Source organism: Parus major, chromosome Z (genome assembly GCF_001522545.3).
Source record: "Parus major isolate Abel chromosome Z, Parus_major1.1, whole genome shotgun sequence".
NCBI lineage: Eukaryota > Metazoa > Chordata > Aves > Passeriformes > Paridae > Parus > Parus major.
The window spans coordinates 43,535,465-43,561,713 of NC_031799.1; the positions used below are offsets into that span (position 1 = coordinate 43,535,465).

General features: G+C 40.9%; 1 protein-coding gene across 2 annotated transcripts in view; it reads left to right on the plus strand.

The window, feature by feature from the left end:
• The window catches only part of NRG1 (neuregulin 1), a 288,586-nt gene that overhangs the window by 157,549 nt on the left and 104,788 nt on the right, over positions 1–26,249 (plus strand). The window contains exon 4 of one of the 2 annotated variants that reach the window (XM_019005334.2): positions 1,158–1,208. The exons of the other annotated variant lie outside the window; for it this stretch is intronic. Within the exon in view, the coding sequence (XP_018860879.1) occupies positions 1,163–1,208 (46 nt within the window). The 5' untranslated portion in view covers positions 1,158–1,162. The remainder of the gene's footprint in view (positions 1–1,157; positions 1,209–26,249) is intronic. 2 annotated transcript variants of the gene reach the window in all.

The window sequence follows — 26,249 nt, forward strand, 5'->3', positions numbered from 1 at the left end:
AAGATAGACTGTTGTGAAATGCTGGGGTTCAAATCACCAGGATCTAGATCTCTTGAAGTATTGATACATTTACTTTTTGATGATAAGAGGACTTACAGTGCAGTATTAGTTTTTAAGAGTGGGGTTTTTCTGCCTAAAACCAGGCTTTGCTAGACAGCAGATTCATCTTTTCTGTGTGACATCACTCAGGTTTCACTACAGAGAATGCAGTATGCCTGACCTGCTCCCTAGAATTCACAGACTGGCTGTTAGCCACCTGTACTTCACACTGGCACATCACATTGCCACCTTAGCAAAGTATTCTCTCTTAAAATTATTCCTTTCAGCTGATAATACTTCTCAAGCCTTCTTTTGAATTCTTTATTCATGCATGACACCATATATGATTTTCTAGATGGTGAAAGCCCATGAAGCCACCCAAACACATGGCTCTTAATTGCTCTGTGGTTCTGGTTCTATTGTTCAGGAGGTTCAGACCTAGCTTCAGGCTACCTGCTTCTTCTATAAACTTTTTCAAGTGCTTCCTTTGTGTGATTTCTGCTGAGGTCCATTTCCTTCCACTGTTCTACAAGATTATTTACCATTCTTTTTCTTTTCTTTGTAACCACTTTGGGGCTGGTGCTATGTCCCATTTTGGTCTGGAATGTGTTCTGCTTTCCTTTCCATCTAAAGCTTGCTGCAGAGGTAGTGGCACTCATGGATCCTCATTTCTTTCAAGCCACAGAAGTCCTTAACTATAGCTGTGATAGACGGAAATTCCTTACTGTTCAACTGGAGTTACGTGAGAAGAAGATAAGAAGCTAGTGCTTCCTGGGTCAGCATGTGGAGCTTCATTCAAGACCTACTGCTTTCCACTTTCCTCTGATGCTGTCAGAAACAGCTGAAAATTTTACTCTGCCAGTTTTCTCACGGCCTTTCCTCCCAGAACTATGGAGCATTTTTGCTATAATTGATTATTCACAGTGCGCCTAGGACATGCTGAACCAACTTTGAAGTTCTTTGCTTTCTCAAGCTATCTCATTTTTTCTCTGCTCTGCTGGGTTTGTGACTGAGGAAAAAAAAAAATCTACTGGGGAAAGATGTTCAGGCTCCTCCAGTACAGTGCTGTAGCTGTGGCTGTATTCTTACAACTTTATTGTTACTTCTGTGTGTTGCAGAACCCATGCTTAGGATACAAGCTTCAACAGAAGGAACAAACACTTCCTCCTGTAAGTATACACAAGTTGTTTAAATTATTGCTGGTAAGACCCTCAAGTATATTTCTCCCTTCCTAGCTCAGAAAAAAATGTGCATTAAGAGATGAGGAGTGACTGGGTGGGATTTCTGAACTACAGGTGCAATTATTATTTGTTATATATTATTAGAACTCTCAGAGACATGCTCTGTGTATGTTGAGGCTCAAACGCCTTCCTTCAGAAAGGTCAAATGGAAGTTTGGGCAGGGCAAAGGAGGAGGAAACCATACCAGTGTTTCCTACATGGAATTCCCTTCTCTGCCTTCCCCAGCCAATGTACTGCTTCAAACACCATCTCCTCTTGCCTCCAGCAGCCCCAGGCCCTGTGATAGCTGGAGCACCTTCAGGTCCAGCCATCCCCACCTGAAGGATGCATTTCCCTTCATCTGCATGCCAGCTGGTGCTTGTTAGAGTTCCTTGCACTCTTTCTTCTGTGCCCCACTACCCTTAGGAAGAAGATGAGGAAGGTGAGGACATTGTTTTGTGTGTCTTCCCTCATCTGGGACAGAGAGCCAGAAATGGTTCTTTCCTAGGAAGGAGAGATTGGCTCTCTGCTTATCTCAGGAGCACACTGGGAGCTGCAGGGGTACCAGTGGGGAAAATTACTCTTTTCTTCCTCAGTGATGATGCTTCCCAGGGAAGCATGCATTACAGCCATTATCCTATACATTTTTACCCTTAAGAACCATTAGGAAGAGACCTCCAGTTCTTTACTAGAACCAAAATCTACCATCTATCAGCCTGGTTTTTGAGCAGTCTGGAAGGCCACTTCATGCAGTCAAAGTCAGTGGGGTTGTGGGTGGTAGGGTGTTAATCTTGACCTAAAGCAGTAAGTGTTGCCAGTTACTAAGAATAGGATGGCAGGTGAGGTGGACCAATGATCCAATCCACCCTGACAGTTCCAGGGCTGCTATAAAATGTATTTTATAGCAAACTATACATGAAAGCCTTTAACTCATATCTAATAGCTACTGTAGCAGCACCAGGAGGAAAGGTCAAAGCCATATCTCTGGATTTTTCTAGATTTTCTTCTCAGCTACTAGTCTGATAATTTTGAAGCGTGTGTTGAAGTAATTATAGAAATCTGATTGGTTATTTAAAAAGCTTTCTGCCAGAAAAAATTAGAAGATTTGGATTTTGGCCTCCTTTTCCCCTTGATGCCTAGCAGCAGAGGAGGCAGGAATAATTTCTGGAGCAATTTAGAACAGTAAATCCTCTCTGTTCTGTTCTTAGAAGCATTAATTTATACTGGAGTTAGTACCATTCAAGTCACTAAAATAGGTGATGGAGGATATTGCTGCCTATGCTAGGTAGGAAAAGCAGAAGGGAGCCAATGTTTATTGCTAGCAGATGTGAATGTCTACTCACACTACAGAATGATGAGGGACTTGACTGTGTACTTATTTTAAAGTTCCTTAGGGATTTTCTTTTCTAAATCTTTGTGGGACATGTCCATTTCACACTTGTCACTGTCAATCTTGTAGCGGCCAAAGGAGATAGAAAAAACTGTGTCCTTCCACTTCTCAGACAATAGCAGATGTTTAGACAACATGCCAGCACTGTCACTGTTGGCCAGACACTGGAAAAGACCTGAAAACAGCAGAATGATTCAGTAGGTTCTCATCCCTAGGGCTTTCCCAAGAGAACAGACATGTGTAATGCTTTGCTTCTTTTGGAGTTTCAGGGAGAGATATTCAGAGAGGAAGAAGTTTAGAAAAAAATCCCACCTTTGTAAGACCCTCCACAGTTGACATCTGAAAGATCCCTTTTATGTGCTCATATTGCTATACTCCTCAAAATCAAGTCCACTTTGAGAGTGTGGACCTCCTTTCTTTAAAAAAAAAGGAGAAAGAGCAGCCATTAGGCATTCCAAGTTTCACATAAAGGACTGGTAATCTGCTTGAGGGGTTACTAATCCAAGAGAGAAGGAAGGAAGGAAATTCATGATTTCATGTTCTGTTTCATAATGTGTGACTTTTTGACACAGATCACTAATGCTTCCCCTAAGAGTTAGAAATACTTCCCATCCTCTATTCTACCACAGCCCAAGGATTGATTCATATATATTTATTTTATACTGTGTAATCACAGAATTAGAATTTGGGGTTGGAAAGGACCTTAAAGATCATCTGGTTCCACCCCCTCTGCCATGGAGAGGGATACCTTCCACCAGAACACATAGCTCCAAGTCCCATCTAGCCTGGCCTGGAACCCTGCTGGGGATGGGGCATCCACAACCTCCCTGGGAAACCTGTGCCACTGCATCACCACTCTCACAGTAAAGAATTTCTTCCTAGTATGTAATATAAACCTACTCTCTTCCCATGTCTTACCACTACAATGCAACTTCCCTTGCTAGGTTACAGTTTTCATTTTCGTTTACAATGAGGCTTTCTGTGATTTTTTCCTGCTGAAAGAAATTAACAAATCAACAGCAATTGTGTTGCATTGATAGCCCAGTGTGCTCCCACTACTAAGGACTGGAGAGGCCATTCTTAATCACATTAGAAAATTTGGGGATAGAAGACATTTTTCTACCCCTTTTCTCCCACGACTGCTATACTCTGAAACAAATGCCTTATGACCCTATGACTTTGTTCTTTTCAGAAGCTGGAGTGGAAAAACTAAATCTGAGACTTCATCGTAACATCTTGTTATTAAGGGTTCAGTCAATTCTGTGTTCAAGAGTAGAGAATGAAAATATGGTGGTCTTTTTGCTTTCCTGGGACTTACTCCTTTTCCTTAGAAAATTGGTTCCAAAACTTATGTTCTTGTTTCTAAGAATATACAAACATACATAGAAAGAAATTCAAAAGCAGTCAGGTTTCCTAGGCTAAAATCATCAACAGTGCACACAGACTTCTGGTGGAGGTGTTATGCAGGGATATTTGTATGGTGCAAAAGGGAAAAGGGAATGGATGGGATGCAGGCGGTTTACAATTACCACAGTTCCTTTTGTGCTGTGTGGGAACCACAAACAGCACAGTATGGGAGTACAAGCCAGAAATGGTTCTACACTTAAGCTTGCTGTTTGTATGGACAGCATCAGTCTGGAAACCCATGCTCTGAAAGCTATACTGGATAAAAGCTGAGCATTTATAGCAGTAGGAAATGAGGAAGTTGCACAGAGACAGAGCCTGTGGGAATATGTGTAAAATAGAAGCATTTGCTTAGCTGTGCATTGCAGCATTACATTCGTACTTGTTTGTGCTGCCTGCTAAGGGCTTCTCCCTAAAATGTCTATGGAGGCACATCCCCCATCAAACAGCCAGGACATGCCATTTAGTCTACATGTTTCAGATGTGCTTTTTTTACCTGGGGATTCCAGATCAGATTGGTCTGTATGGGCAAGATGGTGAGCTGGCATCATTGTTCCATCCCTTGGAATATATTCTCTGCAGCATGCTTCCTCCTCTACTCTATCTAGCAGGTACATGTGATGCCCAACTGGAGGCAAAGATATGGGTAAAGAAGAGGTAGGAGGCTGTGATCCCCCCTTGCCTGTGGCTTTGGTTTCAGAGGAACACAGAATGAGTTTATTTAGCTTTTTTCTGGAGAGAAAGACCCATGGCTGGTTGTCTGCACCATAGATGACTGTAAACTTATTTTCCTAAAGACTTTTTTGTTTGCCTCTAAAACCTGCACAGAATTTTTTAAAATAAATATTAATTTAGTAAGAAATGTGCCAGTTTGGATTGCTCATCTTTCCTCTCTGGACTTTTTAACTTACAAGCTCCATGCCTGGCACAGCAAGGTACTTTCCTAACACTTCATCTTCTTGTCATGCAGTAAGAGATTCCAACATGTATATTAAATTATGATCAGATACAGCACATAGAAAGGAAATTTGCAGAGACTTTTTGCCTGTCACCTTTTTTTAAGTACAATATTGAATTGCTTTGATAAAAATGGTCAGTGCTGAGCAATAAAACCTTCTATGGCATGTTGTTAGGGTCATCAGTTTACAGATTTATTTTTTTTAGCAGGAGTGTTTTTGCATATGCAAAGCTAGGAGCCTGGCCAATAAATCATCTGTGTTCTAAAATCTTAAAAAGCGAGTTAAGTTTTTGCTAAATTCCACTTTCCTTCATCTCCTAAAGTCAACCCAGTTCTTCTCCCTTCACCTGACAGAAGTGCACTTTCAAAAAAACATTAATTTTCTAAAACTCATATAAACATAAATCAGGGTTTCTGGACTGGTGTGCTTGGGCCCCAAACTATATAGTTTTTATATGGCTTTTTCTTCTGCCTTAAGAATACCCAAACATGAAACCTGATTTTATTGGTATTTCAAGCAATTTTTTAAAAGGTAATCTTGATTTGTATCAAGTTCTAAAACCATTTAAGTGATCCTGCTATCTGACTTTTGGAGGTTTGTTTAGATCTCTTTATTTTATTTTTTTAATGATGCTTATGCACATATATCTACTTACCAGCAGGAGCACAGTCATCTTTGATGTGTGGCAAAAACTTGTAGAATCAAGGAAAGACAGATGGAAAGTTTTCCCTACTTACTGAGGTCCATGTGAATTGCAGTTCCTTTAAGATACAGCATGACTTGATGACAAGGTATCTTGCAGTATAGTGAAATATGGTGTATATATATTTTTTCTGCATGAATTCAATTTATTTTGGTTGGTTTCATTTTATTCTAAGTTTGACAGATGTTAATTTCTAATATTCCCTCTACAGTGGAGAGACAAAGACTGTAGTATGACTGACAGTGCTGCCACACAGTGTAAGGATCACAAAAATTTAGGGGATAATGCCTAACCATTGAACACATGTTCAACTTATTTTATCTCTAAAAACCTTTTCTTCTTTGTCATAAAATTTAAATACAGTGGTTGCACCTCAGAAACTTCTGAAATGCAGCTACCTTGGGGTAGAAAAATAGAATTTCTTCTATGAGATAGTAAGTAACTGTGTACAGTCAGTTGAGGCACCATGGGGAGAAGAGAATACTGTAACCAATTCATAAAGCTGAAGGAATTCAGATGTGGAAGGCAATTACTTAGGTTGCAGTTATGCTATCACAGCAGGACTCCCAACTCCTGCTCTTGTAAAAAATTAGTCTGACATCTTCAGCTATGAGAATTTAATTCATCTGTGCCATAGATTAACAGGTGGGTTCTCCAGGAAAACCATACACTTCATGCCCTGGTGGGACAGTGGGTCAAAGGAAAACATGATACCACCTCGTGCATTTTACTTTATAATTTCAGTGGGTTTGTTTCTCTCAATAGTGGTCTCCAGAGAGAACTTTGCTTTGTTCTAAGGACACAGTGAGTGACTAAGGGTCAGATAACTAGTTCTTGTTTAATGTAAAATGAGTTTAAACCCCCTAGTTAGTGAAATCCTAATGAAAGAGCAGTGGTGAAGAAGTGTCAATCCTTTGTAATAATCTACCACAGTGTGCAGTATGTTCAAGTTTCATTCTTCACTAGTGGGCACCAATAACAATGCAGTGGTAACTTCAGTACTTTTATGATTTCATCTGTCATGATAAACCCTGTTTCCTGCAGTTATATTTCACAGATAAGGCAAACTCATGGAAATAGATAACATCTCCCAGAGACATGGCTTTCAATCTTTTGTATGACTCCTAGTCAAAAAATGGTGTGACAATAAATACCTTCTCCCAGACTACTTAATCTTGCAGGGTTTTCTGTAGTTATATTCTTAGTGCCTCAGTCTTGCTCTGAAGGAGAGCTTGTGCTATCACTGAGAACCTTAGCTGGGTTAGGCCACTCCACTGGGAAATTCATACATGCCAAACTTCAGAGACAACATCACTAATGTAAAGTCAGTTCTCTTCTGTGCTGGGGTTTCTTTTCTTTGTTTCCTTCGAGGAGATCAGAGAGGTAAAAAGCAATGATGGGTGTAAGCAGTGCTAATGTTGGAAGAAGCTGACATAACAGGCACAAAGGAGTAAGTGCAACAGTTTGTATGGCTTAAATACAGCTGCCAGAGTGGAAGGGTTTTAAGGACATTTGCTTTAGCTAGCTGTGTTTGTCCATGTAAGAATAAATCTGTAAGGCTGGCATTTGCCTCAGCATTTGCATATTATGAGGCAATTGTGTTTTATGTATAAATATACTTACATAGATTGGTTTATAAAGTATATACATGTAAGTGTAAAGGCAATGATTTGTGTCTGCTTATTTCAGGATGTGCTTTCCTGGGGTCATGAACTGCACTATAATAGGGCTATCAAATATGTGGCAATCTGCTCTGGTGAAATACAAGTCACAAATTCTACTTCACAGATTTCTGTTGTTCGTAGTATTTCTCAAGGAATTTCCCAAGCCCACATCACATTGTCTTCAACGTTTTGATGATCCTCTGTTTTCCAAAATCCTCACTCCAGAATCTCCTCCCATGTTTCATCAAAAGTATTTTTAAGGACTGTGTGTAGCCTTAGTGATGGAGTGGGGGAGCCCCTCACACCAAGGTAGCTGTCCAAAAGTCACATTGTCAGTAGATGCCTCAGCTGGAGAGTGTGGGTTCCACCCCTGGCTTTCCTCAGGAACCCTCAGTATGGCTGGACTTCCGTTCCAGAGACTCTGCAAATCATATGGGAATTTGTCTTCAGCAGTCTCTTAATAAGGACTGGTTTCTCTGAGGTTCTTCCCACAAGGTCAAATAATTTGCAGATTCTTTCCCAAGAGAGCATTAGTTCGTGTCTTTCTGACTTCTTCATACTTTGCTGGAATGACACATGCTATTTGCCCACCTGAGAGCAAAATAAGCATCTTTCTGATCTGCCAGCAAAGCCTGTCCTACACTGGAGGACACAAGCTTGTAGCACAGGGATGTGTTGGTGTTTTGATTGTGGTTGTTTGGTCTTCCGAGGAAGTCCCTGGTACTATCACTGTGACAAAAGCAGGTGCTTAAGGACTCCTGTTCCTCTTTTCTATACTCTTCCTGGGTAGCAACTGTGAGCACAATTTGTGGTATTGGATTAGTCTTCTCAAAATCTTCGCTTTATTGAGGCATCAGGGTAGTTCTTACTCAGTAAAGGTACACGACAGGCAGTCATGCCGGTAGGGCAGGGATCTGTAAACAAAATGGAATATGTAACCTTGACAGAAACATGCATCTCTTTCATGTCATTATCCATGCTGAAATCAAGACTGTCAGTGTTTTGTAGGAAGGCATAAGGGAGACAAAGAGCTCAGAACAAGTATGAACAATGGGTACTCTCAACCAACAAAAATTATGAACATGTGCATGGGTACAGGATAATATTTATATTTAATGCAACAGGGAATTCCCAACTTACCCCTGCAGTCCAGCTATGTTGTTCATCTCGTTATCTTCCATCTATTGCCCCCAAAGAGTTTACCCTGAGGCACTCTCTTGCATTAACCCCAGGAAAGACTAGCAATGCAAGTTCCTTTGTGCTCTTCAGGAGACCCTTCTGTCCTCAGAAAGACACAATAACAGCTTATTTTCCTGTTTTTAAAGGTGGAGTTTCTCTTGTTTCAGGTTTAGAGGGAAAGGTCTGACAGATATAAAAATGCCAAAGGGAATTTAAGTTACCACATTTAAGTTACTCTATCAAGCACAGAGCAGTGTGCATTCTTAGATGGCGTGTTATTGGCTTTCTAGTCCACGTTCTTCCATGGGGGCTCTCAGGCTGCCTCAGATGTAAACACACACCCTGTGGAATAGCAGGGCACTGGTCATGGAGAGTTGTTTCAAGTTCATGGACTGACAGTGGATGTCTGTCATGAAGCAGAAACAAATTTAATGAAATACAAAGGAGTTAAGAGCCTGGATCCATCGCCTTGTTTTCATGATGAGCTTCAGATTTGGGAATTTCTGGTCAACCACAGAGGCAGATGGTGATGTCTAGGGAGAGAGAACAAAGAAAAACACAGTGGTAGATAAAAGATGAGCAGAAAAGTAAGCTGTTACTTTTCAGAATAAGTTGTAAAGTGTATGGCTTTCAGTGTTTCCATTTACTTAAGAAAAACCCCTTGATAAACCACTATTTACTTAAAAAATGTAAGCTGCCTCACAGAGATAGTATTTCAAAAGCTATAGGCAGAATACTGAACACATAAATGTGAACTTTCCATAGATTCATGGCTTTGAAAAGCCATCACTGTGTCCCCTCATTAGCTTCTCCACAAACACAGTGGCACTCTATGGCTGAGACTCAATTTAGACTACAGCAGTTTCTATCAGGTAAATTAAAAGCAATTCTCTTCTTTCACATTCCTATCTAGCAGTATTGTAATAGTGCAGTGGGAGCCAAGCTAAACCCTTGGGAAGAAATTATTATCCTATCCTTCATGTCCACATCTCTTCTAAATTGCCTTTTGGTAACCTCTTCTAATTGGATGCAAAATGGGAAGGTTGTATCTCCTGTGACTTTCATTATCAAAATGTTCCCGGAGGTTCTTAATGGTTTCTGCTGTTCTTGACATTCTCCCCCTGTACAGCAAGGAGAAGGAATTGCTGTAGTCATTGCAGCAATTAAAGAGCAGCCTTTTACAGTGTGATCTTCCTTCTAGGTTTGCATCTTCCTAAATATTTGGCAGTAGCCAGCTAGTCAGTAACTTTGAGTTGCATCCACCACAGCTATCACAAAACACCCACTTTGAGTTTTTTTAAAAAGAAAGGTGTGTCCTAGGGCAACTGTCCTTTGAATCTTGTCTGATGGATATCAATATTTTCTTTCAGTGTCTGTGGATGTATATAAAGGCTCTTGTATTTCCTCATAAGATTTTATTTTCCTGGCTGCCCACTCTTCATTCTAGTCACTTCAGCTCCATTATGTATACACAGAGCTCATAGGCCTTACTGGTAGTTTATATTAATGACAGCATCCAGTTGTCTGAGATTACTCAGTAAAGTAATCCTACAGGCATCTGCTTTTTAGAAAAGAGGAAACTTTTTCTTAGCCTTCCAATTTCAAAACTTTATCAATTCTGCATGGGGCATTTCTAATTTATGATGATCATAAAGGCTAAACCTAGGGTGCTACGTGGAGTGAGGCTGAGGAGCGAGATGGAGCAGTGTTTGCCCATTTCATCATTAACATGCCTTCTTGTGTCACTTCGGGCCATGCCAGCTGCTGATTTGCAAGACACCTGAGCACAATGTGAAGGACTAAAGGCACTGAGACCTTTACCCGGAGGCAGTATGGATGCCACCAGGCCAGCCCAGGTCCCTTCATTCTGAGCAGTTCTCCTATATCATCCCAACAGGCATTGCAACCCCCAAAGACTCATAGGTGTCTTTAACTATGCCAGAGGGAATTAATCATAAAGCTACAGTAATGCTATATCCGCTTGGATGTGCTGAGATTCACTCTTTCCACAATTTAGACACTGAGGACTGGAGAAGATACATGTAAATGATTTTTAATGAAGGGCAGAGCCACAGTGAAGTGGCATGTGATGTGGATGTAGTCTAGCTGTGCTCACCCTTTGACTGAGAGCATGATCTGTCTCCTTTCCTGCTGAGCAGTGTTGGAATACCTGACCAGTCAGGCTGCCCTGTCCCACCCCAGCCTTCACGATGACCATGTGTTTGTGGGACAAAAAGCAACAGGCATTACACCCAGCCCTCCCAACTTTAGCAGCCGTGGTCACTGCTCTTGAACAGCGATGTGAGATAACACATACTGCACTTACAGTCCAAGCCAACAGAGGAGACAACTGTTTTCCCAACCCTGAGCATCTGGCTCTTTTATTTGTCCATTTGTTTCTGTTTCATTTATTCAACTCAGAAAAGCTCCTTTCTTTTCTGCTCCAGATCTTTAAATGTTCAGAATTGAATTGAATTGAATACTTCCTTGAATAAGGAAGGATTTGACTGGACACAGCACTGCAGCCTAGAGTTTTACCAATACCATGTGTCGTTGAGGTTATCTAAAGGTTACCATTTATACATGGGTGCTAATAGACCTTCAGAATTTAATACAGTGATTATTTTTCTGAGGTTTATAAAGTGGAATCTGACCTCTATTACTGATATCTTTCTGGTAATATTCACAATGATCCCTAACATGACTCTTAATAACACAGTCAAGTATCTGACAGGTATTTAGATGAGCTTTCCAAAATGTCAGCATATTTGATGAGAAATATTACTGGAATGGTTGGTTTCTAAAAGAAGAGGATAAGCCATGCTCCAGGGAAGAAATATTAGGGTGTTTTTTCAATAATATATATTTTACAGGCAGATACCCAGCTGTGAAAGCTGCAGCTACCTGCATTATAGAAAGCTACTCATTTGATCTACTGGTGCCAGTTGTGGCACAAACTGCCAGTGGCAGAAAGCTTTTTCTAGTCTTTTCAAATTAGAAGTGAGGTAACCACATGTGATGCTTTTATTTGTTTGAAATGTCTATGTTTTTATATGTAGTAACTGAGAATGTTCTTTCAGTTGTACCTAAAATTCTGTTGTTAGCTTTCAAATACTGGCGTCCAGTGGCATAGGGCATTTGTTCAACAGTTTAGTTATTGTTCTGAGAGAACAGTAGCTTCAAATGTCTGGTGCTTTCCCCTGATTAAATGCCACCCCACACCCCTCACATCTCCCCCCACCCCCCCACCGCCTTTTTCCATTCTAAGAAAGTCCAAAACTTGCACTGATTGTTTTGAATTCTTTAATATTTTATGTTATTAAAACAATACAAATATGGAGTGTTTCCACAGGGCACATGATGAAATAGGATTGGAGCCTAATCTTGCACTGTACTTTTTATACTGTTAGTATGACTTTTATTATTTTATTATTTCCCTGGATTGGCTCTTTCCTTCCATTTCCCACTGGGGAAATACTTGGCTTAAAACAAGCTGGAGGCTATGCATAGTTCTTGAATATTTTAATGATCTACACAAAACCCATTAGCTGACACAGTAGCAACTAATACTTGACAGACAGTAAGATAACAGTTGTCTCAAAGACTGTGAGAGGCCAGAAGAATCTTAAACACTAGTCTTGCAGGAAGGATGAAGAGTTGCCTTGAGCAGTGATGCAGCTCATTCAAATGCATGTCGATCTGTCTTGATGAAGAGCTGGTGCTTCATATCCCTGGTGTAATGAGCTCTGAATCAGATGCTGTTCTTGGCTACTAGGCAAGCTGCATCTGCAGAGTACATCCCTGTAACTCGTTTAAATATTTCTCACTTTGGAGGGAGTGGGTTAAGACAGATCCAGGGAAAGAATGCTGTGAACATAGATTTTGTGTCTTTTTTGGTGGACTAGTAGTCATGTCTGTGTAGCTGTGATCACTGAGAGTGGTGGATCAAATCCCAGCCATCATGGGAGGTAACACAAGTCTGAAATCCTTTCCATGTGTGATCTCCATTTGGTCCATGCACTGGTGAAATTTCTTCCTGGAGTCAGGCAAGAGGAAACAAGACCTGGGTTAGGGACTCTTTACCTTAACCTGTCCAATTGCATGTTTCTGTCAGATGGAGAGGATTCTCAGTGTCCTACCCACAGTGTTTGCATCCTGCATCAAGTATGTAAGTGACCTCTCATGCTGGGAGCAACGCCACGACTGAATTAAATTCCAAAGTCAAGACTAAATGCCAGCACCCTACTAATTCTTCCAGCCAAATAGACACCTGGAGAGTTACTGTTGTACTTACTGCTTGAGTTATATGTAGAAAATCTGCAGTAAAACTCTAGATAATTGGATGTGGATTGCATTTGCAATTATATGTTCATATGCATACATCACAAACCTAATATTCACCCCAGCAAGAGAACACAGTTATATGTAGGCTGAGCAAATGGAGCTTTTCAATTTAAGTATGCAAATGAATTTCATACACACATGGACACTATTAGCAGATGGTCAGTAAGGAAGGCTGTGTACAGGGGAGGGAGTCTTTCCTTTTAATTTGATAAGAATCTGTTCCTATGGATGCTGTTTCATCCTGAGAAATAGCTTTTATTATCTGTAAATATCTTGTAAATTACGAGACTGCCATTCACAACAATCCAAGAGCATCATGTTCAAAGTAGCGGATGAAGAATTTTCTCTGGGTGGAGAAAAAAAAAGTCAGAAGGAGAGAGTCAAATATTTTTCCTGTCATCAAATTTTCAGAACACAATGTGGCACAAGTAACTCTAGTAGAAACACATTAGCCAGAGCTGATGATTCACACATGATTGCTGGAAATTTTTAGATTCTTTCATGAAGAAAAGAATTCTTTAAAAAGACCTTTAAGAATAAATGGGCATTAGCTTACTCTGAAATGGGAGGTAGGTAGAGAATTGGTTATCTGTTCTTTACATCTGCTGCTCTAGAGTTCATCTGCTGTATCCTAGTATTGAAGGGGTGGTGGATCACAGGAGAAGACAGTATAAGCAGAAAGGAGAGGAAAGCGTGGTAGTGTGAGCTGGCATTTGTGCTTAGCCTCCATTTCAGTCAGATCTCATCGCTCACTTCTTAGACACTGCCATATTCTTGGCATCTCCCCTTTTATTATCTCAAGAAATTGTGTGACAAAGTACATTACAGCTTTTGTGAGAAATACTAACTAATAAGGGTCTTGTGAGTTTTTAAAGAGCTCTGCATGATTTTCTGCTCTTTGAGGACTCTTTCGTCTCAGTCCTAGTCAGGATCATGTCTTGACCCTCAGTAGCTCTGCAGAAAATAGTTGTTTCAAATAATTCTGAACACAATCTCTGCTCACAGTGCCAACTGCCAAAACTGATATATATTGAACAAAAGTCCCAGCTGTCAGCCAGTCAAACTGACAACATGTGAAGCAGTCATGGTGCTCTACTTCCTCTACCTGGCCACAGAAAGAATGGGTAGCTGACCTGTTCTGGAAGGCAGCATTTGACACTGGGCAGAATTTCTGCCACCAGCCCGGGCTCGCAGATGGTGGGGAAGCAGAACAGCCAGAGACATACATCAGCAGGCAGGCTGGCCAGCACCAGTGCCCACCAAGCCCTGTGTTCTTGTCTCACGCACAGGTAGCAACTAGTGCCTCAAGGACTTGGGGAAAGACACAACAAAAAGATGACTCCTCTGCTAAATGGATTTTCTCCTACACTGTGACCATGAGAGGGAACTCAACCTTTCTGACTCCTGTTTTTCTCTAGTTAGATTTATGAGGAGTCTTGTCTCTTCTGTAATCTTGTTTGTATTACTTTATGTAACCTTGTTTGGTCTCTCCAATTTATATGTCAGTACTTTACTGATTACTGTCCACTATTTGTGGGTGAGGCCAAAAAGGGAGAGATAGGTACAAAAACTGTCCTTGTGGAAAACTGTGGACTTCTTTCATTTCCTAGAAAATAGGTAATCATCCTTGCCCTCCTGTGCTTAACTCTTCACATATATGCTACAACATGAGGTTTACTAGCCTGGGCATAAGAAGCATTTGGTTTTGTTAGTGCAGGAATGTTCCTATTTTTTATGCAACTATCAAATATTTTCTCAAAATTTCCCTAAGAGTTCTACTTGAATGGAGCCAAAGCAAATAAGTGCTTCTCAATGGGAGATTTTTTTTTTTCTTTTCTATATCCACCTGGGAAAAAGAAATGTGTCTATTCGCCATACAGGAAAATCTGATTGCAGAGGACTGTGAAATCACCTGACAAGCTGCAGAAGCATAATTTGGCCAGTTCCTCACAGTCCGCAAAGGCGCTTCTCTTAGCTCAAGAGATGGAAGGGCATGCCCTGACTGTCTGAAGGCACTCCCTTCACTACTCTGGTGATGTAAGATCATAAACTGGGAAGCTTTGGGGGTCTCATTCTGCAGTCCATGGGAAGTGCTGAGAAATATCCCTGTATCAGTCTTTTCAAGGCTTCTAACTGATCTTAAGACTGGCCACAGCTTGACCTGATCACGGTTTATTTGTCCCGGAGCAGATACAATTAATATGTATCACCCACAATTAATATGTGGGTGAATATACAAGGAAAACAATGTCTTCAGCAGGGCATTAGCACAAGGCTTCTGTCACTGACACTCACCTTTGCCCTGTCATTTCACCCACTGTGATTATAAATTCATCAAATATGTCTGGAGAATTTGCATGCTTAGCCTGCCTTGGAAAGAGGGGATTGTCTAGCTGTGAAAGGAGATTATGCAGCAATTTCCTCCTCAGCACAGCAAGACAATGAATCTGACTCTTCATTATAGAGGAAGGATGAGTAAGAATGTTTGCATTTCCTGTGCAGCAAGAGCAACATGAGCCGTGCTCCAGATTCCTTTGGGAATTTCCATGATCATCTCAATTTCAGACACAATGCATAATGTTACTGTGAGAAGAGATAGATGTTTAAATAGGATTGTTTGTGGGGTAGGGGAAAGGGATTGATTCACTAAACAATGTGTTTGATCTCTGCTAGAAAGACAGCTCTATGAAAGAAGACAGGCTCAAAATTAGTTACTTGAGTTTTAAAACTCATGCATTAATTACTGACAGCAGCAATGTACTTCTCAGATGGCCCTAGCTTTTACTAAATATTCACACACTCTCTCACCACTTACGAAAATATTTCCCTCCACTTACAAAAATATTTTGCTGTGTTTTCATTATGTGAAAGACTGTAAAGAAGTCTTGCAGTTACTTGCATGCTTGCTAAATGAAAGAGGTCCCACAAAGCATCTGCCTCTTTCTCCTGCATCCTCACACTGGTGCTCAGGGTAAACACAACTGGTGCTGCTGGTCAGGCATCAAACAGTCTTTCTTTCCTGGAGTCTTTAACAGATTCGCAATCCTGCTTTAGACTTTTTCTAACTTGAGGGACATCGTACATCTGTAAGTGCAAATATGTATCACAGGGACAACAGCCTCAAGGACATATTCTTCTGCTCAAGAAAGACTGTCTAGCAATTGGATGTTAACAAGACACTGGACAGAGGAAAAATTTCCTGAGCAGCCTTAAGCACATGCCTTAGGACTAGTATGTGTTTCAGGCTGGGAATCCCAGATCAACAGTTGGCTCCTGAGGAGCAACCCATGAATTCTCAAATGCATGTGCAGAAACACTAATGGATGCCCAGAAAGACTTTGGATGCCTGAAAACTAAAATTAATGCTTACGAGAATTAGTCCAAATGATTGCCAAAAGTCGTTCCATGATCATGTGCTGAGTGGGAAGCCAGGCATGTAGCCAGCACATGAAGATGACTAAAATGGAGCATGGGAAGCTGTCTCTATGTCCATCCATCTCCTAGATTCTGCCTTTGAGGAACTTCCTCAAAGTTCTAAGGAGGGAGAAAAGAAAAGAAAAAGAAAATAAAAAAAAATATTAAAAAAAAGAGAAAGCATTAAACTATGATCATCTAAGATCATCTAAATGCACCTACTGTTTTTCTGTGACAGAGTGCACCATGTCTCTTCTCTAGTCATGAAGTCTTCAAAAAAAGCTTCAGTGACATTCACCTCTCTGATGTAAAAAGTATAATTTCCTGCAAAGTTGGAGACTTCCTTCAGCAAAAGAAACATGGAAGTTCTTCCTAAAACAGCCTATAGTACCAGTGTTAAAAGTATGCTCTCAGGAAAGAAAGAAGACTCCCAAGGAAGAGAAAAGAGTAGCCATGATAGGTTATTTTATAATAAAATCAAAAGCTTCTATTAACACCTTTGGTGAAGTCTATGATGGCAAAAAGGATCTGAGCAGGATCCTGATTCATCCAGAACCCTGTAGGGTAAGGAATGGAGGAGAGACACATACAGATGCAGGTGTGAGAAGGCAAATGAAAATGCCCAAGGCCACGAGGTTGGATCTGCCTGTTTACCAGGTTATGTCCATTTTAAGTGCCTGAGTACATTTTTTTTTTTTTAACTGGCTTCCTTTTTTTTTTTTTTTTCCTCCCTCATAAAGGAAATGCAGTGACTGCACATGCCTTATTAAAAGATTGCTTGTTTGGCTGGTGGCCATAGAAGAATAATTATTCTTATTGCTCAATAAATCAAGTTACTGTCATTTTAAACACTCTAGCTGAATTCCTGATGAGCACATGAAAGAGTTAATTCTACTACTGTCATGGTACCACAGCATTAAAATATCTGAAAATTTTGAGAACATAAATTGTATGCTCTCTTGTAGCATAAATTTGGAGCCTAAGCAAAATCCTTATAAAATTATGCCATTCTGTAAAAGTCTTACTCTTCCTTGCAAAATATACAAGTATAACTATGGACTAGTAAAGTGCAAATAAAATACATGCAGGGAAGCAGCCTTTTGAATTTGTAGGTATTTCAAATGCCTTTTAAAAATTTTAAATAAACTGCTTAAAATGTTATTTTTTCATTTCAGTTAACACAGCTTTTCTTATGTACAATAATAATCAGGCTATCCTGGACTGGAGGGAATGTTGATTTAATTTGAAGTGGTGGGCTCCTTCTCTGGAAGGTTTTTTTGTTGCTTTAGCAATTGAAAGCCTTTCTTTCCTAATACGATTAGCCCAAATAATTACCAAAGGATTTCTCTGTCATCTAAGCACTGTTCCCCACTGTGGTATTAAAAAGCCTGTCTTCAGTACAGAAATAGTCAATGGCCGTGGGTAGCTGAAAAGGTCATAGTTAACTATGCTGCCACTCCATCCAGAGGAAGTCTTCTACAAAGACAAGACTGCAGTGGTTTTTTACCCCAGTCTCCATTATGCCCAACTGTTCCCATTGCAGGAAGAATAAACATTTGGCAAGAAGCCACTAGGGAGGTTCTGACAGATAGTAGGGTGAAGTGAGGGACCACAGCCCAAATGGTAGGTGTCATCACAGTCCTTTGCAGTGCATGTTCAGTAACTTGCAGGTGATCTGGGATAACAAATTGCAGACATTGCATGTGTGCCAGATTTGATGCTAGCCAGCCCTTTGGCTCTGAATGCAGACCAGGGTCCACCCCTCTGATCTACTGGGAAGGGAGTCTACTTGAGGTTTTTTGGCAGATCTCTGAACTTTGTAAGATACATCAGCAGTCTGTGGGAGAAGCTTATGGCTCTTCAGCTTTAGGACAGCTCCTTGCTGATTTTTACACTTTCTACATTTTAGGCACTTTATCAAGAGCAGTTACAAATTTTGTACAAAGAAAGGAACCCCTTGAGGAAGGGAAAAAAGCAATTGTGACTCAGGTTGAAATTGCACAAAGGCATTCTGCTGGGGAAGTAGGTCTGAATTAGTGTCTGTGACTCTGATACGTGTATCTAATCTGTAACTTTATTACTTGTTCAAGTCATACAGTATGTTTCTGCTGTTCTAAACCTTCATTTCAGGAGTTCTGGCTCTGTATCCATATTCTGTGCAGCATAATGTGTTGTACAGAGTAACAGAAAATTGAATCTGAAAGGCATTATTCAGCATTAATGTACCAGTTTGACAGATACGTGTTTGTAATCATAGGTCACTGTTTGGTGTGACAGGAAATGAGCACTTCCGGCCTGACCTGCCTGATATCCCTTGAAATCACAGGATGTATATGCATACTTTTACCAGCTCACTGTGAACACTCTTGTTTTGGTAGGAAAAAGGTATGGTAAAGGTCTTTATTTAGGGTGCTTCTTCTCATGGGGTACTATCTGTACCTGTTTCCTCTCTGCCTGGCCTCTGGAGACTTCCAGTTTGTCTAATTGGTTTTGAACATAATCACACTCATGGATCAAAGAAAAGACACAACTTTATTGTTGCAACTTGATTGTTCCTGGAATAATTCTTACATGTTGTCCATTGTTGCTCATCTCAATGGTAGACTCAGATGCATCATTCCTTCCAGCTTCTGTGCTTTTCCAAATAGCTGGTATTATTCAGCTTTTTCAGTTGGAACTCATGGAAACTGTCTCATTATCCAATGCATGGGCAAGCTGACTGTTGCCACTAGCTACAACTTACTTCTACACTGGTAAGCAGTAAACCTGAACTTTCTGTCTGCTGCTGCCACATTAATAATGCATAATGTTTCCTGTAATTACATACATGCACAGAGATTACTTTTGTTTTGTTGGTTTGGGGTTTTTTTGTTGTTGTTGTTGAATTTACTTTTTTTTGTTGTTGTTAGAGGAGGAAGGAAGATGGAGGTAGGGGGAAGAAGGTGGTGGAAATATATACAAGTAATTATTAATGTTGATGAGACCCCAGGTGCATAGGTTTTTAATTAGCCCATGTCTAAGCCTAATAGTCACTGTTAGGGTAATACTAGCACTTTTTAAGCAGGCTAGTTTATAAAGGGAAGTGTATTGTCTGCTCACACCTGCACTGTGTAGTGTTACTAGCACATATTCAGCAATGTGTGCCAAAATGTTATCTTTTTTTTTTTTTTTCAGTTCACTTGGTTAAATTTTAGTCTTATTGTATTCTTCAAGGCAGTCTCAAGGAGTGAACTCTATGCAGCTGCAGAGGGCTGCTTTCCTGACAAAACCATGAGCTGATGCCTGACGAAGGAAAGGAATGCAATATACCAAACATCACCTATCTTTCAAATGTTAGTAACAAGGCCTACAGAGAATCATTTCAAATTGATGAGTGGAGTAGGAGCATGATCTCTACTCTTCAGAGCAAAAGGAGTTCAAAATTCAAGCCTTTTTCTTCCTTAACTGAACTGAAGGCTTCTGGAATAAGTAAAAGTGTTTTGCCCATGAATGGATGTCAGCCTGGTCCATCCTTGTGAGCCTGGTCTTTGCCCTGTGGAGCTGGTGCCTTTAGAACGGAATCTATTTTGGTCACATCCTTGTTTTCTCCTCTAGATTGTGCAAAGTTGTTAAAATGTCGTTCCTTTGCTGGAAACCCTGAAGGAAGGACAAAGGATTTAGTGTGAAATTAGAAACACTGAGAGGTTTTTCTGCCCTTTGGCAGCTTTTAATTTAATTGGAGTTAAGCAACAGTTAAGCAGTATGCAGAGTTTAAGCAAGAGCAAAACATCTCTCAAGTGAAAGCATGTATTAGATCCTCAGTATTGCCATAGCTGAGCAGGCTGAAATCTTGCTCACACTGGCAAGATAGTCGACCTTTGCAGAAGCAAATTTCTGAAGGAATGGGAGAGTTTTATAAGGTCTGGCTTCAAACTGTAGCCCTAATCAGAAAGGGATTTAGGGAAGCTGTTCATCTCATCTGTGTGCATACAGGCCAAAGACACAAAGTGCCTTTTTCTTGCAGCACTGTAGGCTTCCCTTCTCCACAGCCACCATTTCTACCACGGGCATAGTGTACACCTACAGTGGTGTACATGAGGACAGCTCTATTTTATTTGTCTTTCTCTCTGGATGCTAATTTGGTAGAGTTTGGCTGCAAACACAGAATACAGGGTGACCTTAGCCCTGCCTCTCTGGACCACCCACTAAAATAATCTTTCAGAGTAAATTCATTTATACCTCAGACACCCTCAAGAAGAACGAAAAAGACAGGCTGTCCTCTCCATCCTGTTTTTGTAGTCTCACTACCATTCTGCTGCCTCTGCAGTGAAACACAGGCACACATAATGCAACCCCAGTGGACATGACCTGCAGTGTGAATGCAGGAAATGCTGCAGGAATAATGAATCCTTTAAATGAAATTATAGTTATAAGCTCATTCTGATACATATGTATACATATATCAGCTCCATCAACTGCCTCTGATGCTTCATTTCTAGGTTGTCCAGTGTCTTGCTGAAAGGGATGTTTCCAAAGCTGCATTACAGGATTTGTATCATCCAGTAGCCCATATTGCCCAGTGCTGTTGTATGTCCATGTGTTAAATACGAACAAGCTGTAATAAATCCGTAAGGGTCTGCTCAGCATCTGGAGCAGCACAGAGTCTGCTCTGTAGCCTTGAACTGCATCAGGCAAATTAACATTTCTTTAAGTTTTCAGAGTTTCTTCTTTGCCATTTTCCTCTCTTGCTCTTAACATGACCCAGTTTGATGCACAAACATTGAAGTCCTGTGTGTAAGAAAAGTTAACTACCTCAAATCAATTGATTCCTGGAAAATTAGAGTTTTGCTTTTCTGCTAAACCAGAGCACAAAAAAAGAGCCTGGATGCAGAAGTGATAAAAATATGACGTGATAGGCTTTGCATTTAAAACACAGCTATGTAATAAAAGCATATTTGATTAGACTACTCAAAACTCATTGCTAAACATAAAATCTCCTTTGTCATTCTTATTTGAATTCCTCTTAATTTGCTGGTAACTGACAGTTTTCCAGCCAATGCAAAGGAGTGATTAATGCCTTCTATGGCTTTCTGAATGCGCTACGAAAGAATATTAAACATTAAATATTAAATGGTACTAGGTACTAAGATTCTGAGGCATGATGAAAGCTGTTGCTTTTGTTATTGCTGAGTTTTTGCACTTAAAAATATTGTGTTGCTTATCTGTTATCACTGCTTATCACTGTTTATAACAGTGGACATCCGAATTCTGCTAACTCATGCATAATCAGACAACATGTAGACATGACCAGAACTGAACCTAACATGTGTAATTGAATTAATATTTCAATTTAAGATAAGGTGGCTTCATTTCATTATTTAGAGGTATCTGTAGAAAGTTGCTAAGCAAACCAGCTCTTGAGGTAAAATCATAATATTTTCTGCAAGCATAATTCTGAAATTTCTAAATTCTTAAAGTATAACTGTACTGTAAGATGTACTTTAAAAGTTCAAGCCACAAATATGTTAATGTCCTGTCATTAATACATGTTCATTTAATGATACAGAAATTCCTCTATGCAGTAGGCTGGCTCCACGCCTTTGACTTCTTTCTTTTTACTTTTCTAGTAGAAAAACTATTAAATACACATGTAGTAAAAAGTTATTCAATGAAAAGCTCCGCATGTGGTTAGAATATTAAGAAGTGAAGAAAAGTATGGTGCCTTAAGATTTAAACTGCAGGTGTTGAGAATACTTGCAGGTACAGAGATAATTCTATTTATACCAAAAAAAAAAACAAACCAAAGGTGCAGTAAGTAGTGTCAAGATTTCAGAGTGATGTGTATCCTGTTGGGATCTTCTAAGGGCCTCTGCCCAGATTATTAAATTAAGCCCAGATTCAGGAAGAGCTTTGGGTCACAGATTAGCTATGCAAAGTCTTTTGTGAGAAGACGAGATCAAGGGACTTCAGGCCTCTGGAGCATGGTCCTATTCTCTTTCTTCCAGCCTAGATATATAGATATAGATACAGATACAGATATTGATATAGCTATAGATACATAAATGTATAGATATTTACAGGACCACTATGGGAATTAGGGCTGAACAATGTTACTGCATTACTGCAAGTGATGGAATAGAAGGAGCAGAAAGAAAGGAGGGACAAGGAAAAGGATGATACTGCTGCCCCAACTGTTTATCATGAAACCACTGCACTGTGCTCCAAAAATGCCTTCTCAGTTTCTGAATTAGGCTCTGATTCAAAAAGGCACTTAGATATATGATGTGGCCCATCTCTAATCAGGAAGGCATTTCACCACTTGTTTAACTCCATGCACGTTTAAGTATTTTATTAACTGGGTGTCAATGAGGAGGGATAATCCCTTGATTCAGGGTTTTCAGGACCTTGACTCAAATTATCATTGTCCAGTGACTCTGCCAGCAGTCGGAGCACTGTGAATACAAAGGCGGACAGCACAAAATCCTGCATAGCAGAGCCTGTGCAAAGTAGCAGTATTGCCACTGTCCTACAAATACCCATGAGGACTTTTTTTTCTGTCTGAGTAAAGTGGTTCAAAAGCTGGAATGCACTGCCGTCATTGCCACAAGTGTGAAAACAAATAATCGCAGTGGCCCCAGCAAGTTTGCTGGAGACTCCAGTGACAGAATGAAGGGGGTGTAAGACCTGAGAGAAAAAACAACCCCCAAATAAACGAATTTTAAAAAATCTTAATTGCATGTGGACTTTCTCGCTCTGCTTCTGCCCTCAGGCAGAAGAGCCTAGCAGAGTTCATTACTTGTCTTTGCACCTCTTAAATGTTCCTGGTCAAGATAATTATCATTAGCCTGAACAGTGGTAGGGTAGGGACCATCTCAGTTTTGCAGCTTAGCAGAGGCTGGGGAAATGAGTCAGTGCCATTGATTAAAAACTGTGGCATTCATGGTTTGATGTCCTATTTCTGTGTCTCCTGTAGTGCCACTAGCTCTGCTTCAGAATAGGATGAAAGAAACTCAGTGTCTTACATTTCACTTGAAGATGAAAAGACTCAGAACAACTGTTTTGGTTCCCCTGAAATAACAGCCCATTTTATGGCAGTTTTCAGTTTCAATTACTGGCTGTAGCTATTTTAAGTATATACTTTTCTTAGAACAGCCATTATAGTTGTATTGTTTTTTTTCAAATTACTGTTTCTGCAAGACACAGCTATTGGACTTAGAGAGTGTAAATGCTTGGTGTAAATATATACATGTGATGCCAATACAGAAAATACTGCTACAGAGGCAACATGAGCTCTCACAGATGTTTTCAGAATCATTGCTCTTTGTGTACTGTTCTTCAGACATTTCCAAGAAACATACTAGTGTGAAGACCTGCTTCTGACACACCAATATAGCTGGTTTGGCTTGAGGGTACACAAAGGGTTAGAACATCTTCATGTCTCCATCTTCTGTGTTACCTGAGAGTAAGGGGTCTTCCCACAGCAATCCTTTATACCAACCAAATTAAGCCTACTAATGATTCTGCTGACACTGACATATTTTGCCTCATGTCTATGCCTGAATATGTGCTTCTTTTTATTATTTCGTCTTTTCTTGCCTTTTCTTAGAGGCTTGATGTTTCATCTCCTCACTCACATATGGCTGAAAATGGGCAGAGGGTTTAAAACAAATAAAGGGAAGGAGGTGATGGAAATGGGCAGAGTGTAAAAACAGCACTATCATCTCTGTTATGTTTGCTTTACATCAGGTGAATATTATGATGCATGTGTGCAAGTGACAGCTTTGTGTCACTTTAACATTTGGAGTTCCAGTGACAGGACCAGCACAGAAGCAAAATGATCTTTTCTCCTTGTGACATTTGAGCTGAGAAATGAGGTTCCTAGTAAGGCCTTTTGGAAGGACTCAAAGAATGCTGGCATCAGTCCAAGGGAGATGGATTATGGAAGGGAGATTGGCGAAACACTGAAAGGATGAATAAATGATTTGGTACCACGTGTGATGGCCCACTCTTCTCACACCATGACTGCTGGCAGTGATGTCGCCCGTTGGACCTGATCACTTGCTTTGGGTCACTCCTCCATCTTTATATAGTGCACTTATTTAATTTGAAGAAAGTGCAATCAATAAAAAGTGATCCTTTTATCTTCCTCATCAATCTCTTAGTGAACATGCACTTTTTTTTTCCTCTTAGATTCTTGGTTACAATGCTTTTAATTTCTCAATGTATGGTAAAAAAAGGGGCGCAGTCAAACTCATGATGGAGCAGTTGGTGCTGCAAGTTCCAGGTTGCTTCCTACTGAAGAATGGGCAAGTTCTTAAACAAAAGTGGTCATCTGGGGAAGGGGGTGCAGATCACTTGTCCTGCATTGATGTATGGTCCTCTGAGTATTCTTTCTTCAGCTGTCATACAGGAGAGCCATGAATAACCACTTGTGAAGAGGTATTTTAATTTCCTAATGTCCCAGCAGTTTCAAGACAGTATATAATTCTTAAGGAATCTTTTTGTGGACTAAAGGAGGTAGATGAAATCCAATGGCTTCCAGGAGAATGACTCACCAAGCCTATTTTCCAGAATTTTCAGCAGGTTTGGGTCTTAACATGGTATGACTGAAGGGTCAGCTGAGTTAAATAGTACTTGTGCTCTAGTTTGCAGGATGATGTTGATTGTAATCACACATCTGTTCACATCTTTGTGACTGGCCAGAGAAAATGGTACTCTGAATTTTCTTAATATGAAGTCCACCTCCTTTTTAGCACCTATAAAACTGGTATTTTATATTTTATATTGAGCCTTTTGGGAGTGAAACTTTGCAAAAAAAACCCCCACTTGATTCTTTGCAAAAACACTCCGTGAAATAAAATTACAGTTTTCTAAGGCTCTTAGTTTCAACCTGTTATTTGGCAGGAGTCAAATCTCAGTCTAGATTAATTTCATTAGTGTAGACTCAAACTTCATTTTCCTGTAAGCCAAGGAGACCCAAGCTACGTGGGAATCAAGAATAAATCTTTGCACAAGAAGCTAACCTTATTGCAAACACGAAAGTAATTTCCTTCCTTATCCTGCTATATTTACCACCAATGGGCTACCCCTGTAAAACTTTGTTACATTCAAGGTCATGCTCCCACATGGTTTCTTCCAGAGCCTCCCTTCCAGGGAGCCAATTCCCAGCCACTCCTTCTGCCGGGACAGAGTCCCTGTTTAAGCGCAGTATGCCACTGCTAGCATGTCGCTACAGAAATGTAAAAAGCGCAAGCCTGCAGCTGCAGGATAAAGCTTTTATGCATTGCTTTGGAAGCAGGGGGAACACAAAGGACCCCCAAAGACAGCAAACTTTACCTTCAGTTAATACTTTTAACTTCAGATCGAAAATGAGAGACCATCATCAATCAGCTTTTACTGCAGCCTCGAGAGCAGACTCAGAAAGTAATGTGCTCACGTACCCACCCCGGCGCGGTAGCGAGCACGGGGTTTCATTTTGATCCAAAAGGTCCCGGGAGGAGCCGGCCCGCGAGGTGTAGGATTGCGGCACGGCAGGCAGGCTGTGTTCTGGCCCTGGCTTGGGCCACCTGTGGAGCGGGGCCAGGGAAGCTGGCTGGCTGGCCAATGATTCAGCACCTCCTTTCGCTCTCCTTGGCGGGGAATAGCGGGAGCCGCCAGGCAGGCACCCCGAAGGCAGGGGCAGCGTCCCGGCTGCAGCCCCGCTCCCTTCGCCGCAGGCCCCCCAGCCCCCGCAGAGCTGTGGGGCTGGAGCAGCTCTGCAGGCTTCCCTGCGGAGGGCGGCAGGAGGAGGAGGAGGAGGTCTGGGCAGAGCCGGCTGCGTGATGCTGAGGCAGGCAGGCTGCGCGCCAGGGCTGGAGGTGCGGCGGGGGAAGGGACCCGCAGCGGAGGAGGGCACTGCAGCCTGGCCGGGAGCCAGGGACCACGGGCACGCTGCGGCCGCGGAGCCGGCGGGGG